Source organism: Poecilia latipinna, unplaced genomic scaffold, assembly GCF_001443285.1.
Source record: "Poecilia latipinna isolate Pla-1442-1.1 unplaced genomic scaffold, P_latipinna-1.0 Scaffold462, whole genome shotgun sequence".
Lineage (NCBI taxonomy): Eukaryota > Metazoa > Chordata > Actinopteri > Cyprinodontiformes > Poeciliidae > Poecilia > Poecilia latipinna.
The window spans coordinates 198,853-213,732 of record NW_015113078.1 but is presented as its reverse complement, the minus strand read 5'-3'; the positions used below and the strand labels follow the sequence as shown (position 1 = coordinate 213,732).

General features: G+C 43.5%; 2 protein-coding genes and 1 non-coding gene across 4 annotated transcripts; 1 reads left to right on the top strand and 2 right to left on the bottom strand.

Annotated features, from left to right (window-relative positions):
• Positions 1-393: 393 nt before the first annotated feature.
• On the bottom strand, positions 394-465 carry trnag-ucc (transfer RNA glycine (anticodon UCC)). Its single transcript has one exon. It is a non-coding gene; the product is annotated as a tRNA-Gly (tRNA).
• A 1,673-nt stretch (positions 466-2,138) lies between these two features.
• mmp23bb (matrix metallopeptidase 23bb) lies at positions 2,139-9,096 on the top strand. Of its 2 annotated transcripts, XM_015039104.1 has the most exons (8): positions 2,139-3,194; positions 4,609-4,721; positions 4,863-5,002; positions 5,773-5,940; positions 6,750-6,914; positions 7,046-7,156; positions 7,262-7,388; positions 7,488-9,096. In XM_015039104.1, exons 1-8 carry the CDS (start codon positions 3,156-3,158, stop codon positions 7,678-7,680), a joined length of 1,056 nt encoding a protein of 351 aa, XP_014894590.1. In that variant the 5' UTR covers positions 2,139-3,155; the 3' UTR covers positions 7,681-9,096. The 2 variants fall into 2 exon arrangements, with proteins under 2 accessions (XP_014894590.1, XP_014894591.1); XM_015039105.1 differs by lacking the exon at positions 6,750-6,914.
• A 2,864-nt stretch (positions 9,097-11,960) lies between these two features.
• Positions 11,961-14,387, bottom strand: serp1 (stress-associated endoplasmic reticulum protein 1). The gene is made up of 3 exons (XM_015039094.1): positions 14,197-14,387; positions 13,736-13,808; positions 11,961-12,411 (listed from the first exon to the last, which is right to left on the bottom strand). The coding sequence occupies exons 1-3, from the start codon at positions 14,278-14,280 to the stop codon at positions 12,371-12,373; spliced, it is 198 nt and encodes a 65-aa protein (XP_014894580.1). The 5' UTR covers positions 14,281-14,387; the 3' UTR covers positions 11,961-12,370.
• Positions 14,388-14,880: the final 493 nt, after the last annotated feature.

Here is a 14,880-nt window from a genome sequence, read left to right as displayed (position 1 = left end):
TATAACGGACTGTTTTAGATCCTGAGCCGTCTTTTGTGTTGTTGAATGTATTTCATTGTATCATACACTTTTTTCTTCTGATATTGATCCCAGACTGCATGCTGGGATCAATAACAGCGTCATAACTGTACTTCCTGTGCTCCTCGCGGACAGTAAGAGACAGCCAAGGAGTTAAAAAAAAGGTTACAATAAAACTACCGTTGACAAAACAATGTTGTTAGCTTTACCGCAGTTGTTTCAGCATCATTCAGAAATCTTGCTAAGGTCTTGTTTTCAACCCTATCGAGGACTGTCAAAGTGGGAAATACTTTATATCATCATCTATCAGCAGTTTAAAAGAGAAAACCGGTTTTTGGGAGACATAGAAGAAAAAATTACGGCAAAATGGAGAATTGCGTTGGCCGGGAATCGAACCCGGGTCAACTGCTTGGAAGGCAGCTATGCTAACCACTATACCACCAACGCTTACTCGTATTGGCCAGTGAACGTGATGGTTCTACATTCATTTCGTCAGTTGTCGGCTCATTTCTTTTTGTTTCCTGTTACTCCTTTTTATTCATGTCAGTTATAAAGGTCGTTTTATCCTGATCTGTCCACTGGGTGGCGCCATAGATCAGATTTTAGATGTTCCTCAAAAGAACTTTTTAAATATATTTTTTGATTTTTATTGTGAAAGTTTGTACTAGTAGTCTGACCCAGTGTCCTCCTCACAGCTTAATATGCTTTTCCTGGATGGCAATGTTAAACCTGACTGATAAAGAAGATTTTCTATTTCTCAAAAGTGGGGTCCTGAGGCCTCACTGGATTTGTGGGGCCCCAGAGGGTCTGATGGAGGCCTATGGGACCCCAAAGCACCGTGCGGCCCCAAAAGATGTGTAAGCCTTTTGGGGCTTTTGGAGTGTGGGGCTTTTATCACAAACGTGTGACAGTCAGAGTGAGACGTCACATCGTTGAAATGTCCAGTTTGACCTGCTGGTCTCTATGACGACCACCAGCCTGTAAACAGACAGCAAGTTTCCATTCAGAGACGAAGAGGAGGAGGAAGAGGAGGGGGAGGTGTCTGTGGGAACCCGGCGGGAGGAGAGAGAGAGAGAGTCTGTGACTTTTACTGTTTCTGTCAGTGTGAGAGTTTTTCTGTGGACGTCAGTGTGTGTGTGTGTGTGTGTGTGTGTGTGTGTGTGTGTGTGTGTGTGTGTGTGTGTGTGGATGGACAGATGAATGAACAGAAGTGTAATTAAATCGTCATCCCTCAGCCTCCGCTGAAGGTCCGTCTCCTCCTCCTCCTCCTCTCTGTGATGCTGAAGGAGGCCCCTGGGGGGCCCGAGGCGCGCGCAGGGAGCTCTGTCCGTCAGCCAGACGGCAAATCAGAACCAACGGATCGGTACCAAACCAACTCCGGTTCACACAACAGAACCAGGAGGTAACAGTTAGAGATCATCAGGGCCAACCAGCACTGATCTTCATCATCATCATCATCACCATCATCATCATCATTTCCATGATGGTGATGAAGATGGTGATGATGAAGCCAATAAGTAGGTGGTGATTCTAATAATAAGGATGAAGATGACGATGATGGTGATGATGAAAATAAAGATGATAGTTGTTATGTTAATTATGGTAATGATGATGATGAAGATATAAATTATGAAGATGAAGATGGAAATGATGAAGATGTAAACGAAGATGACGTGGATGCTGAGACAACAGAAATGATGAAGATGATGTTGATGATGTTACTGATGAAGACGATGGAAGTGATGATGTAAAGGATGAAGGTGATGAAGGTGAGGATGCATCGCTGCAGTGGACCAGTGCAGCTCATTAACATGCAGCTGCTGCTGCGCTCTGCAGGGGGATGAAGGTCACCAGCTGCCCTTCACTGATAAACAACAATAACAACAATAATAACAACAATAACAATGAAACCATGGCAACAATGAGGACAGTAATGAGTTGCTGATGAGGCTCTGAGCTGCTCATTATCAGCTCCAGATTAACTTACAATAAAACATCAGCAGAGCTGCAGGAGCCATGCTGAGCCAGCAGCCAATCAGAGGGCAGGATGAGCCAGCAGCCAATCAGACGGCAGGATGAAGGCGGGGCTAAATTCAAACTGTGACTGAATCAGAATGGAACCCAGCGACCCGTTCTGGTCGTCGTGGCCCAACAGAACCTCCAGCTGAGATTTCCATTCATCTCATATTGTTTTTCTAAAGGTCGGAGGATTTCAACCAGGCTGAGCTCTGGGCTTTGACTAAGCCACTGTAACGCCTTCGTCAAACATCCTGTTGTAGACTCACTGTGTCTTCGGAACCATCAGTCTGCTGACGACCTGGCTTGGGTCTGGCTGCAACTGAGGAGCAGACGGCTTCAGATCAATCCCACATCACCAGCCTGCCACCGCCGTGCTTCACAGCCGGGATTTCTGCTCATTTCTCTGAAGTTTCAGTTCTGCAGAATAATGGATTCAGGTAGTTTGGTCATGACCTTTGAACCCTTCCCAGCATCATTGCTGATCTCTTTCCCTCCTGGCATCGTGTTTAACAGAACCACTGTTCAATCAGCTGGGTCCAAATCCACCAGAACCGGGTCAGCATTACTATTTCACATTTTCTCCATTTTATTTTTTCAGCTCAAAACAAACTGAGATTTCTCTCTCAGTCATCTGTCGGTTCCTGGTTCTGATCCAGTTCAACAATCCGAACCTGAATGGAACCATTTCTGCGGCCCAGTCTGTCTCATTGGATATGAAAAGTTCAGAACTTTTTCCTCCGTGGGACTCCGTGTTTTCCAGCGTCTGTTTTCACAGATGTGCCAAACATCTGGAGCCGAAAACACCTCAGGGCGTCCCTACCTGGGCCCCTGGCGGCCCCGGGGGGCCCGCGGGTCGGCTCGCTCTTGTTTGTCCTCCAGATCGGAGCGGGTTCCCTCTTTCTCGGCGAGGTTCATTTGGGTAAGGCGCTGAAACGGTTAAAATGTCTCCGCGGAAAGTAAGCGGACACCGCGCACACACCTGACCCCGCCCACCCGGACCGCCCCGCCTGCGGCAGCGAGCGCACACACACTCTGCGAACTTCCCTCAGTTGGTCCGGAGCGGCAGCGGAGCAGCAGGAGTTCGGTCCGGACGGGCAGGACGGCGCAGAGGGGACACCATGAAGCTCCTCCTGCTGCTGCTGGTGATGATGATGAAGGTCAGTGAAGTTCTGCTCCGGTCCGGTTCTGTTCGGTTCGGTTTGATTACTGGATCAGCTGTCAGTGACCTCTGAGGAGTGAATGTGTGATGAAGAGGAGGGGCCCTCCTCTTCATCAGGGGCCCTCAGCCTGGTTCTGAACTTTTTGGACCTTTGTGTCCCTGCAGGTTTGTCCTGCTGGTTCTGACCTGGTTCTCTTCGGGTTCTGAATGTAAATGGTCCAGATCCATCAAGAATCAGAACCAGGACATTCATGATGTGTGAAGGTTCTTAGGTTCTGGACCCAAACAGAGGTCCTGTCCGGTTGGGTTGGGTCCAGTTGGGTCGACCAGCTGCAGTGCAGCCCGGTCCAGTTCTCCTCTGACGTTCTGGTTTGTCAGGCAGCTGCAGCTTCCTGTCACTCCCACTGGGTCCAGAACCCAGAACCGCTCCAATTATCAGAACCTGTTGGATTTGTCAGGCCCGGTTCCCGTGAGGTTCTGGTTCTGGTTGTGTTCCGGTCCTGGTGGCCGGGTTCTGACTCCTGGACCCGACCCCTGGTATGTGGAGGGAGGCGGGGTCGGATCAGATGGTTCTGGTTTGTAATCTGAGCCGTCTGATGTGTCAGACACTGGGCCCGTTTGTTCTGGTTCTGGTGTCGGCTCCAACAGGTGCTGCTGCTGTTCTGGTCAGGTCCAAAGAACAGAACAGAGGCGGTTCTGAGCTCGGCCCACATGTGGGAGACAGACACCAACAAAGCATGAAGAAAAGTTTCTACATCTGTGTAGAGTGACCCAGTTCTGACCCGAGACTGAGCTGAAGTCCAAAACCAAACACCAGAACCGAGTTGTGACCCAAACCAAACACCAGAACTGAGTTCTGACCCAAACTTATATTAGAATTTTATATGGTCGGCCCAAGGTAGGTTTGTTAAATTACGAGAATAAAATTGTAATAATATGATAAATCTAGAATAAAGTCACAATAATATGAGAATAAATAAGTAATTTTATACGAACTTCTTCACGAAAAATAATTAAAAAGTGAAATGAGTAATGTTGAACGTTTGTGAAGTTTTACCAGGCAGAAAATATTTTATTTTTTGCATCAAATTATAATCAGCAGCAGGATTTAAATGTTTTAACAAAGGACTTTTTTATTTTGAATAAAGAACCATATGGACCAGCCTGGATCAGATCAGATCTAGATAAATCTGTCAAAGCTTTTATCTCATTAAAACAACGTTATTTTCTTGAAATCTGCACCTTTTTCTGCTGATGTTATGACTTTCTTCTGGCTGTGACACTCTGAAACTTAGTTGGTTTATTTGTTTATTCTGCTTCAGGGTGCATCAGTAGCTCCCCCTGGTGGACGCCAGAGGAACCTCAGCTCCGTTCCTCATGCAGCTGATTGAATGTTGACGTTTTATTGACAGATATCTGGCAGCAGCATGATGAAGGAGACGATCTCAGACCGAGGAATCAGAACCAGACGCTACGCCATCAACCCGCTGGGACACAAGTGGACTCACCACAACATCACATACAGGTGGGTCCGTCCAGACACACCTGAACAGGTGAGCAGGAAGCAGACCGTGAGCCTGTTAAAAGAGGCGGAGCTTCAAGCAGCCTGCCAGGCGATGCTCAGGGCAAAACAAGCCCGCTGACCTGCCGCCTCTTCATCGTCCAGGATCATAAAGTTCCCCAACACGCTGAACAAGGAGGACACCCGGAAGGCCATCAGCATCGCCTTCACCAAGTGGAGCGACGTGTCGCCGCTGACCTTCACCGAGGTCACCAACGGCAGCGCCACCGCTGACATCACCATCGGTACGTCACAAAGGAAGGATCACAACAAACTACCACGGTTATTATAGTTAACCAAAACTACCAAAATAACAAAAACTGACACTGAGAAAACATTTTCATTAACTGAAATGAAGAAAAACGGGAATTAATGTGGAAAAACTATAATTAACTGGAACTGTCGTACACTTATAAAACTAACTAAAACATACTGAAATTATAGACAAAATATATTTAGTTTTAGTCTTTGTTAATCAATTTATAGTCTTTAAACTGATGCGAAATTTAGTTTTTCCCCCTCAGAAGCAGCTTACGTCAGCTGCCGGCTCTCTGTAGCCATTATCCGCAAAATGGCGACAGCAAAAGTTGGGATAAAACACCAGTCAGTTGATTGTTCAACAATAATAAAATACAATTTTAGAAAATTGTGTCTTCTGTTGAGTAGCTAATCATTCCCCAAACGATGAAAACATAATCATATTCCTTTTAGCTCTTTAAAATAACTAAAGCTACTACAATAACTAATAAAAACTTAACTAAAACTAAGCAACATCGAACTATTAGAAACTAGCAAATACTCTCTAAAACCTAATTTAAACAAACTGAAGCAGACAATCAAAAAGTCACGACAAACTTAAACTAAACTGCAATGAAAAAAACAAACACAACTATTACTGCACCAAACCTTTAAGGCTTTCTACCTCCAAGCTGAATTTAGTTTCCACTGAGACACTAAGGTTGAATAATAATACAAACGTTCGTGGATTTAATTCCTCTGATCTTTGGTGCGTTAGGTTTCTACACCTTCAACCACACTGACTGCTGGTGGTCTCCTCTCCATCCGTGCTTCGACGGCCTGAATGGGGAGCTGGCTCACGCCTTCCTGCCGCCTCGAGGAGAGATCCACTTCGACAACCACGAGTTCTGGATCCTCGGGAAGTCCAGGTTCAGCTGGAAACAAGGTAACACCTCAGCACTACCAACACTAAAAGGATCAAATTAAAAACCAAAACATGGACTCCAGCACACATCCCTGAGGAACTCCACAAGTAACTGACCAGTAGATCAGAATAGGAGATAAAAATCAATCTGAAAAGTAAAATTCAACAAGAAAGTCTAATGGATGTGTCTTGCTTTCAATAAGCTTATTTTAAGAACTATCTTAATAAACAGCAAAATCACAATCTGGGTAAAATTGAAAAGAGGACATCACATCATGGCCCCCAGTTTAAATAAACAGGATTGTCCACCTCCTTCTAATTCTGCAGTTAAAATCTGTTAACTATCTTCTTATTGGAGAGATGCAGGAAACTACAGCAACAGCTTTACCTCACAGGCTGCATTACCCCTCCTGTCCATCAGGTGTCCCTCGTAGATCAAACACTGATCTCCTGCTCTGTTTCAGCTCTCTGATCCATCCATCCATCCATCCATCCATCCATCCATCCATCCATCCATCCATCCATCCATCCATCCATCCATCATTTTCTAACACCATTCTCCCTAGCGGGGTTGGGTGCCCATCTCCATGTTTCAGGCGGGAGGCGGGGTCACCCTGAACATGTCGCCAGTCTGTCGCAGTCAGCTCTCTGATGAGCTCTGAAATCTGTCTTCAAACCGGTTTACTGCTGTGGGAATACACACAGACTCAGATACGTTCATACAGCTCTACTAAAATCTTGTGATTGATGAGCACAGACGGCTCCCTTTAGAACCCCAGCCGGCCGACTGATCCAGAACCAGTGTTGGACCTCTGACTCTGGATCTGCAGGCGTCTGGCTGAACGACCTGGTTCAGGTGGCGGCTCATGAGATCGGTCACGCTTTGGGGCTGTGGCACTCCAGAGACCCGGATGCCCTGATGCATCCCAACGCCACGTACACCGGGCAGAGAAACATCGCTCAGGACGACGTGTGGGGGATCCAGAGGCTCTATGGTACCGACCCAGAGCAGAGCTGCTCTTGTCTTGTGTTTACTCTGAAGTTTAAGTTGTTTCTGCCTCCTATGTGCTGCACTCAGGTCTCTGTTGAAGAGTCATTCCTAAGGATGTTGTGTTTGTGACTGTAGGATGCCAGGATAAGAAGAGGGTCTGTGATCCATGGGCTCGACTCGGATTCTGTGAACGGAGGAAGACCTTCATGAGGAAGAACTGTCCGCAGCGCTGTGACCTCTGCTACGGTGACCCTGAGGATCTCTGTAGTACTCTTTAGTAGAATGACTCTCCGTGATCTTTGAAACTGATTTGAAAACATATTTCCTGTCTGAATCTCATTCCCACCGCAGAGCCCCTGGATGTGGTCGCCATGCCAACGTCCCCCCCTGCCAATGTGAAGATCAAGATGGTTCCTCGAGGGAAGGTGGTGGGTTTCCGCTGTGGCACTAAAAGCCTCCGTTCTCCCCCTAAAGTCAGGTGAGCACAGACAGTGATTTACTGATGAGCTGATTGGGTCGGACCCAGCAGAACTGCTCTCAAACCATTTCCACCATCCTCTGCCTCTGTTTTCTGCAGCTGGTACAAAGACGGTGAGCAGATCCTGACCTCCATTCCTGGGTACATTGTGATGAAGGACAGAGACCTTCGCATCGTTGCAAATGAGTTCAACGAGGGCGTCTACACCTGCCGGATTCACCGGCGTGGAGACATCGTGTCCGCCAACTCCTGGGCCATCCGGCTGAAACCAGAGCAGCCGTCCAACAGCTGAGAACGTCTGCAGGCGTCAACACAGGGACAGCGAGGGGACACAGAGGCATATGGGGCGAAGCGACCCTGAGGAAAAGTCTATCAGTTTGTAGGGACACCACATTCCCAAAGGACCCGTCTTATGGGCAGACATTTACATGGAGCAGAACGTTACCTCATCTCCTCAGAACTGGTACTGAAGTCAGGGACATCAATGAGTTGCACAATGCTTTGCCAGAGTCAGGTTCAAGTTAGGAGAGCTTGAACCATCAATCAGTGGTCTAACTGGAGTTTGCTCTCCTTGGGGGTCACCATCTCACTTGGGCTCCTTCAGACAGAGTGAAGACCTTGTTCTGCTCTCTACAGCCTACATAGACCTGTTTGAACACCACAGACCCATGAGATGCTCTTTGACCTCTCTCCACATCACTTGCACCTTCCAACAGTGATTCTACTTATGAAATCCGGACATCATTGTACCTGGGCATCAAACATGGCTCAACAGTCTCAGACTGGATCACATTGCCAGAACATAAGAGGTTTCTATTATATCAGCTTTATCTGTGGAGTTTTTCTGTGTCTCAGCCTTGGTCCGGACAGGCGGACAGGAAATAGAATCATTGTCTTCACACCTGATCTGGTATTCTCTACTTGGTATCAATGACTCGACTGTACAGAACTGGCACAATGTCGAACCTTCAAACCCAAAGCTTATCCAGGTCAGGGTGGGTCTCTATCGGCACCATCAGAAGAACCCTTCAGAGAACCTGGTTTGGGTTCCTAATCAACCCCTGGAAGATCTCACCACGGTCCTACAAACTCCACCCACAGTTAGCCCGGATATTCATTTCTGATTTCAACTGGCGGTCCATCTGATTGGCTGAATTTATTTCTGTCATACAGAGTATTTCTACGGGGGTCCTTGAAGTCGCAGTATAGAACTTTTAGAAAGAATATTTGTTGAAACTGTCACCATGTTGTGACTGTTTGCTATGATTCATAGTCTGTGGAAAAAAATTGATCGACAGTGCTAAACCCCGCCTCCTTTGTGCGCATCTTAGCACTAAGAGCCACTCTGATTGGTTGTTTCTGGTTAGCAGTGGGAGAAAGCAGAGGAACTCCATACTGTCTGGTGACAGCTTCAACAAATATGTAAAAGTCTCTATTTTTTTTTAATAAAAGTTATACACTGCAGCTTTAAACTCCCACAGCCAACATCTACCAGATAACTAAATTCTAGTTCCTAAGATTGTAATGATATAAACTTTTTGATATGTAGAGCAGCTGAAATAAACATTGTTGGCTTCCAGTTGCAGGAACTTATTCTTTCCTATCCACCTGAGAAATATTTACTGTCTCACAAAGTTCCAGCTTCTCTTGTTATTGGATGAGTTTAGGTCTCAGATTTCTCAAGTGGAAATAAAAGATGTCAATCAAAGGAGACTATATTCTGATTTAATAGTCTGGAAAAGTTATGAAATATTTGAGAGCTAACAGATGTCAGTGGCTATCCAGCTCATTTTTCTACTTTTATTTATAGCAGAAGGCACCTTGTAGCTATAAGAGAGAAAAATAATACCCAGGGAGGAATACATTTCTGCCAAAAACATTTTGAGGTTAATGTATTTAAAAGAAAAAAAACTGGGATATCATCTGAGTTTTTAGGCGGAAATGAACTAATCTATTGGCGATGCGTTTTTCTTTAGTTTAGACTAAGGCTATAGCTATTTGTTATTATCTGAAGCTGAAAAGCGCATTACAAAGCTGTATGCTGCCACGGTAGTGCTAGCAACATTTACTAGACAAAATTAAAAGTTAGCTATGACTGCATTAGCCACTAGTAACTTTTGTTTACCAATGCTAAGTTTGACGTTAGCGACAAGACCCTGACATTATTAAGAACTGTTTACTTCTTTTTGTTATATGTTTACTTATTCTGGTTAATTTTGTGTTGAAGTGCATTAGCATGTTAGCTTCACTGCACAAACGTTTTTTGTTGGTTTTCTGAGCCAAGTTTACGATGAGGGTAAAGATGCTAAGAGTAGCATTAGCGTTCGTAGCCAGAGCTAGAAAATAAATATGTTTCTGTTTAAATGGTTGTAACAGTTAAATGACAACACTCAGAGAAAATACAGAGGGCATCCCTTTATGTCTGTTTAACAAGTTATAATCTGAATACATCGATTAAAGGCCTGATCGTCACCATGACGACCATGCTGCCTGCTTCAGCTGCAGGACGTCTCCGTCTGAGCCGCCTGTTGTTTCCAGCTTCCTGAATGAAGGTCCAGCTGTCGACTCGCCGATCGTCGGGAACAAAAGCCGGAGAACAAAGAGAGTCTGGTGGGAAGACGGAGGGACCGGCAGGAGATGTGGGTCAGAGCTGGACTGGGTTAAACATGGGACAGACAGCGAGTTACATGCGACAAAAACAAAAGAATGGGGTTAAACAACCGACACGGTACAGAGATTAACATGGGATGGACACACGGAACATGGGATAAAACTGGGATTAAGCACCAAAACATACAAGACTGGGATGATTACAGGGCTAAGAGGACAGAATGGGGCCAAACATGAGATAAAGACAGGATAAATCCAGGGTTAAAAACAAAACAAAGGAGATCATTGAAGGTTTTTAAGAGAAACGGGTTCAGGTCAAACTATTTCCATCATGGGAGAAGAAGAGGATTATACATGTCTTGGTGTTCATCTGAACAGACTGGACTGCAGACGCAACAGTAGCTGCGTTTCCATGAACCACATAGTCGAAATTTGACATTTCGAAATTAAATTCACTTAATGGAAATACGGCAATTTCAGAAAAAAAAGGTTTAATAAAAAGTGTTGGAACTATGATGAAGTGAGTTAATTTTGCAAAACTGCAGTGGATACATTTTTTTGCATCAGACCAGTCACATGATCAACAACCGGATGTTCCCACTGGCGGAACAGAGAAGAAAACGACCGGAAGTAGTAGGAGGATGATGTGCAGCATGTTTTTTATTTACTTATTAAACTTATTCAAGTGTGATTTTAATTGTGTTTATTTAATGGAAACACAATTGAGAAATTGTGTTTTTTTGACATTAGTAGAATATTTTTGCTATTCAGCGACAGATTTTAGCCGTTGGAAGATTTTCTTTAGTCTTTGCCTAAAGACCACAAGCCATTTCCCCCACTAGTGCTAGGCTAGCACGTTTGCTTTGTTTAGATTTACCCAGAATGCACTGTGTTGTAGTTCACTTCCTGCTTTTGGAGCGGTCTCTGGTCCGCTTGCCGTTCACATTCAAACCAAACCAGAGTTCACTTCATCTGAACCCATATTGAGGTTTGTACATAGACCAGAGTTCACTTTTTTGGTTGCCCATTTAGATGCTGCAGATTTTCTATAGTCTGTTTGTGAGAGAATCTTTTCTGCTGTCATCTTTTGGGGCAGCAGCATCAGAACCAGTTAAAAAGTCTCAACAACCTGATAAAGGTTATGGTTTAAAGAGGAGTTTTACATAAAATCAAGAATATTACAGACAACACTTAGCATCCTCTTCAACCACAGTGTCTTCAGTCAGCGGCTTCTTTAAAGTCGCTATAACAGACTGCTACAGGAGATTCTTCCTGCCCATCAGCATCTACAACTCTTTCAAGAACCTAATATGACTTACAGCATCAAATTTCCCTTTGACAGTATTTTTGAATTGAATTAAACACAAGAAAAATTTGACTAACATGGAAAAATCATTTTAGTAACAAAAAGTTAAACAGGAATCAGTTCTACAAGAGGAGGAAGATGGGAGACAAGGTTTTGAGTTACTCTATTACAGCTTATTAGGGCCACTGTAGACAGAAAAAATAAATAAATCATCTAAAAGTTCCAGACATTTTCTAGAAAATAATTTTCTGGATTTTCCCCCCAAAGTTTAAGTTTTTGACTTTTGGATCTCATACATTTTCAAGTTTTTTCTAGACCTGAGCATAATCTCAAAAAGTCAGTTTTTGTTTTTCACATGAAAGTTTGACTTCTCAAGCTCAAAAATTTCCGTTTTGTTTTTGGTGAAAATTTACTTGTTTTTTGTTTTTAAATCTACAATGCCCCTAAAACATCCCACTGCTCCGCGGTCCTTCAGTTGAATCATTGGGCAAACGACGCCACCTGCTGGAAGAATTCAGCACCTGTAGCAGGATTTATAACTCCATCTTCATCAGTTGTTTCTTTTTTATATGAAAATTGATAGTTAAACTATCAAACTGAAACAAAGACCAACTGCTTGGCTCCAGAATCGGGACCAGGAAACACAGAGGCAGCGCTGATGTTCAGAGTGAAACTTTATTGGTGGATCAGGAATGTTCAGGTGCAGCTGCACACGGTGCAGCCTCACCTGTCGGCACCTTTACACCTTCTGATTCAAAAGGTCACTTCCTGTCAGGTCCGCGAGGAGGAGACAGATTGGATCTGGACTTTAACCCCGCCCACCCTCCGTCCGCCGTCAGGCTGATGAGGCGCATCCAGAGGGGGCGGAGCTACGTCCAGGTAAACAGAGGAAGGCACGAGGTGGAGCGCAGCGGCACGACGGGTCGATATCTGGGGGCGGGGCTAATGCGGAAGGGGCGGGGCTAGATTGAGAATGCGGCGGGGCTTCTGTGTGAGGTCAAAGTTCAGGAATGTTTGATGTCATGCTTTCTCAGTTCAGGCCCCGCCCTCTGCTGGTGACGTCACCCTACATGCCCATCCTGATGCTCTGGATGATCTGAAAGATGGCTGCAGGGAAATAGAACAACTTTTACTACATGGTTTAAATTTGTTTTATTTGCTCAAATATATGCAAATTATATTTACATGATTTGAATTTTGTTTTTCAATTATCCAACTTGATTTTGTTTATTATTTTTGTATGTTTTATTTTGTATGCTTTCATCAGCTCAGTGTGTGTTGTCTGGTTTTATTCCTGTGAAAACCGTCAGACTGGATAAACAGCAGCCAGCTGGACTCTGATCAGAGTGAGACCTCTGATCAATAACCGCTCTGCGTCCGACTGAGCATGCTCAGATAAACACACACCTGGCAGACAGGTGTTTCTTATCTGTCCTTTCTCTCCAAAGGTTGGAGCGACATCAGAGCGCTGCAACATTTACTGTGAAAGGTCAAAGGGCACGTTTGACCCCCGCTGGTAAAATCTGCTGTGATCTCATCAACTGAAATTAATCTGAATGAATAAATATAAACATGAATCATTGTTTCTAAAGAAAACAGGAAAAAACACATTTAGATCAAAGTTATTTTAACTCATTTTTACATACTTTGCAGAAATTTGTGGAAAAAACAACTTGACATGCATTTAATTTCATATTGTATTAGTTCATTTTGTTTCCTTTCCTAAATAAAAGTATGAGCTGTGACTGATAAAAAACCCCCAATATTTTTCAGATAAGGAAACAGATATTTAATCTGTAAAAATATGCAAGAAATAATCAAATGAAGTAAAAAAATAAATAAAAATACAATTTATCTTTAAAATAGCTGTAGAAAACAAACTTCTGTGAAAATATGTAAAGTAAAAACATATAATATGTAAAATGTAATAAAATGTTAACTAAACTTGCATAAAGTTTTGAGAATTTCTCTTCCTGCTCAACAATAAAATGAATATAAAATATTTATAAAAAGTTTGATCTTTTAGTAGGAATGTGGAAATCGTTGTAGATCCAAATCTTCAGGAGGATTTCAATATTTTTTAATTTAAAGAAAGGAAACAGGTTTACTAATTTATTTATAAAGTTTCCCAGCAATAAAAACCTGATTTATTAGGTTAATGAAGTTAAAAGCAGATTAAAAGGGAGGATGTGACATTTACAATGAAGCTAAACAGAAAAATGAAACTTTATTATTAAAGATAAATTTATACTTTTTGTTATATCTAACAATGGCCCTGCGCCGCACTGTGGACATCCTGCTTTAGAGTTTTATTAAATTTATTGATAAAGTTTAGAATTATCTCCATATTGCTGCAGGTTTTCATCCTCTGATTGGCTCATAGCAGTTATGTTCAATTAAAGGAGATCAATACTGATTGAGGAAGACTCACCTGATCCACAGACCACGAAGATGAAGAGCGCCAGCAGCCACGGTCCAACTCCCTTCTCCTCCACCAGGTTCCTCTGAAACACACAGCACTTTGATTATTGATCAGCTCTGATTGGTGATGATCAGAAGAGTCATCAGCTGATCAGATGTGATCAATCGGTCTTTCTCCGTGGATTTTCTCCTGGAACTTTCCTTCCTGTTTTCTTGATGATCGATCACTGACAACATGTTTGTAATCGGAACCGAACCGAGCCACAGAACCAGTGAAAACTCGGTAAGATTTTAGCAGAAGCAGAAGAAGTCCAGCTGCCTTCTGGGAACCAATCAGCTGATCGATCTCAGGAAACTCCGTTTCTGCTGCTGATGATGTCATCAGATCTCACCTTAAGCTCGAACTGGTTCGGTTCGGTAAGAATCTAATCAGCGGCTTCGGACTGGTTCCGGTCGGGTTCGGTCACTCACCGTGGACTTGGCCACGTTCCCCCGCTGCGTGATGTTCTTGCTGTGCTTCTCGTTCGCCATGCGGATCCTCTGCTTGGCCACCATCTTTTCTTCTTCTTTGTTTGTTTGTGTGTTTGTTTGTTTATTAAAGCCGTTAATTCTCCTCGCGCTCTCCCCTCCGCTGGGCTCTCGGACTGGGAGGAACTCAGCTTTGTCTACGTACTCAAAAACTCGAAGCCCCGCCTTTTTTAAACAAACCACGCCCCCGGGTATCACACTAGAGTCCGTGAAGCGTGTGAACACCAAATTCGGACTTCCGGTGCGTTCCTTCAGAATAAAATGACCCCTTTTGCTCCATTTGAAAGTTTAAAACTCAAATTATCTTAGGGTAGAGTGCATTGAAAATGTTCTCAAGAAAGAGTAGCTCAACTTCAACATATTTTTAATCAAGTAAGCGTAAAAAGTAGCTATCACACAAAAATAAAAATGTATTAAACTAATACTTCAAATAGGCAATGCATATATGTTGTATATTAGAACAGAGTAAAGTACTTCAATTAATCATGTATGCCATTTGAAGATATTTACAATCTCCATATGGCTCAGGAAGTAGAAAATAACAGAACAACAAAAATGATATACAAAAAGTCTCACTTTAACATAAACCATAGGTGTCTGTGCCACCCACATTTGTGTATATATATA